Source organism: Rhinopithecus bieti, unplaced genomic scaffold, assembly GCF_001698545.2.
Source record: "Rhinopithecus bieti isolate Rb0 unplaced genomic scaffold, ASM169854v2 repeat_8285, whole genome shotgun sequence".
NCBI lineage: Eukaryota > Metazoa > Chordata > Mammalia > Primates > Cercopithecidae > Rhinopithecus > Rhinopithecus bieti.
Window position 1 is genome coordinate 1 of NW_016833217.1, and position 1,743 is coordinate 1,743.

General features: G+C 51.5%; 1 protein-coding gene across 1 annotated transcript; it reads left to right on the plus strand.

The window, feature by feature from the left end:
- Positions 1 to 301: 301 nt before the first annotated feature.
- On the plus strand, positions 302 to 1,740 carry LOC108524613 (ubiquitin carboxyl-terminal hydrolase 17-like protein 6; the record flags this gene model as incomplete). The annotated part of the gene is made up of 1 exon (XM_017865699.1): positions 302 to 1,740. A coding segment is annotated over exon 1 (1,116 nt), but the record flags the coding sequence as incomplete, so codon positions are not given.
- Between the last annotated feature and the right edge of the window lie 3 nt (positions 1,741 to 1,743).

Below are 1,743 nucleotides of genomic sequence, written 5' to 3' on the forward strand. Positions count from 1 at the left end.
GTCCTTCAGTCGCCGAAAGGATGATCGTATCTGCCAAATGCACACAATTGGAAGTACATCCTAGCACAAACACACACACACACAGAGACATAAACACACGCAGAGACACACTCACGTGGGCGTGCTTGCTAGTGCTCGTGTGCTCTCGCCCGCGCACACGCACACACACACACACACACACACACACACACACGCAAGCATACACACTGTTTCATAGGTACACAATTCTTCCCTGGCATTGTTTTACCAAAACTAAGGCAAATGTGTGGCCACTGTCCTAAGCCGGTTGCACTCCTATTATATGTGCCTATCATCCTGAGGCGTCAATTTGCTTCAGGTGTTCTATAAATCACGATGTGGGCTGTGTCTGTTGAACTCCCTGGGGAATACACGGGGACACACCCTATGTCTCATTCCTTAATTAAATTGAGTGCTGATATTTGATTGGTGGATCGCGTACCTGATGGGTGGGTGGGGTGTTCGCGGTAGGCAGGGGTGAGTTATATAAGGGCTGATGCGGCCAGATAGCGCGTCATTTGAAGACTCTCTCGGAAGAGATAGCGTCTTTCTGTTTGCAACGTGCGGTCCCAGCAGAAAAAGCTTGTGATCCTTGCTCCTGGCGACATGGAGGCTGATTCACTCCACTTGGGAGGTGAGTGGCAGTTCAACCAGTTTTCAAAACTCACATCTTCTCGGCCAGATGCAGCTTTTGCTGAAATCCAGCCGACTTCTCTACCTGAGAAGTCACCACTGGCATCTGAGACCCATGTCGACCTCTGTGATGATTTGGCTCCTGTGGCAAGACAGCCTGTCCCCGGGGAGAAGCTTCCTCTCAGTAGCAGGAGACCTGCTGCAGTGGGGGCTGGGCTCCAGAATATGGGAAACACTTGCTACGTGAATGCTTCCCTGCAGTGCCTGACATACACACCACCCCTTGCCAACTACATGCTGTCCCGGGAGCACTCTCAACTTTGTCATCGTCAAAAGTGCTGCATGCTGTGTATGATGGAAGCTCACATCACACGGGCCCTCCACCGTCCTGGCCACGTCATCCAGCCCTCACAGGCACTGGCTGCTGGCTTCCATAGAGGCAAGCAGGAAGATGCCCATGAATTTCTGATGTTCATTGTGGATGCCATGAGAAAGTCATGCCTTCCCGGGCACAAGCAGGTCGATCATGACTCTAAGGACACCACCCTCATCCACCAGATATTTGGAGGCTACTGGAGATCTCAAATCAAGTGTCTCCACTGCCAGGGTGTTTCGGACACCTTTGACCCCTACCTGGACATTGCCCTGGATATCCAGGCAGCTCAGAGTGTGAAGCAAGCTTTGGAACAGGTGGTGAAGCCCGAAGAACTCAATGGAGAGAATGCCTATCATTGTGGTCTTTGTCTCCAGAAGGCGCCTGCCTCCAAGACGTTCACTTTACAAACCTCTGCCAAGGTCCTCATCCTTGTATTGAAGAGATTCTCTGATGTCACAGGCAACAAACTTGCCAAGAATGTGCAATACCCTGAGTGCCTTGACATGCAGCCATACACGTCTCAGCAGAACACAGGGCCTCTTGTCTATGTCCTCTATGCTGTGCTGGTCCACGCTGGGTGGAGTTGTCACAACGGACATTACCTCTCTTATGTCAGAGCTCCAGGAGGCCAGTGGTATAAAATGGATGACGCCGAGGTCACTGCCTGTAGCATCGCTTCTGTCCTGAGTCAACAGGCCTATGTCCTCTTTTACATC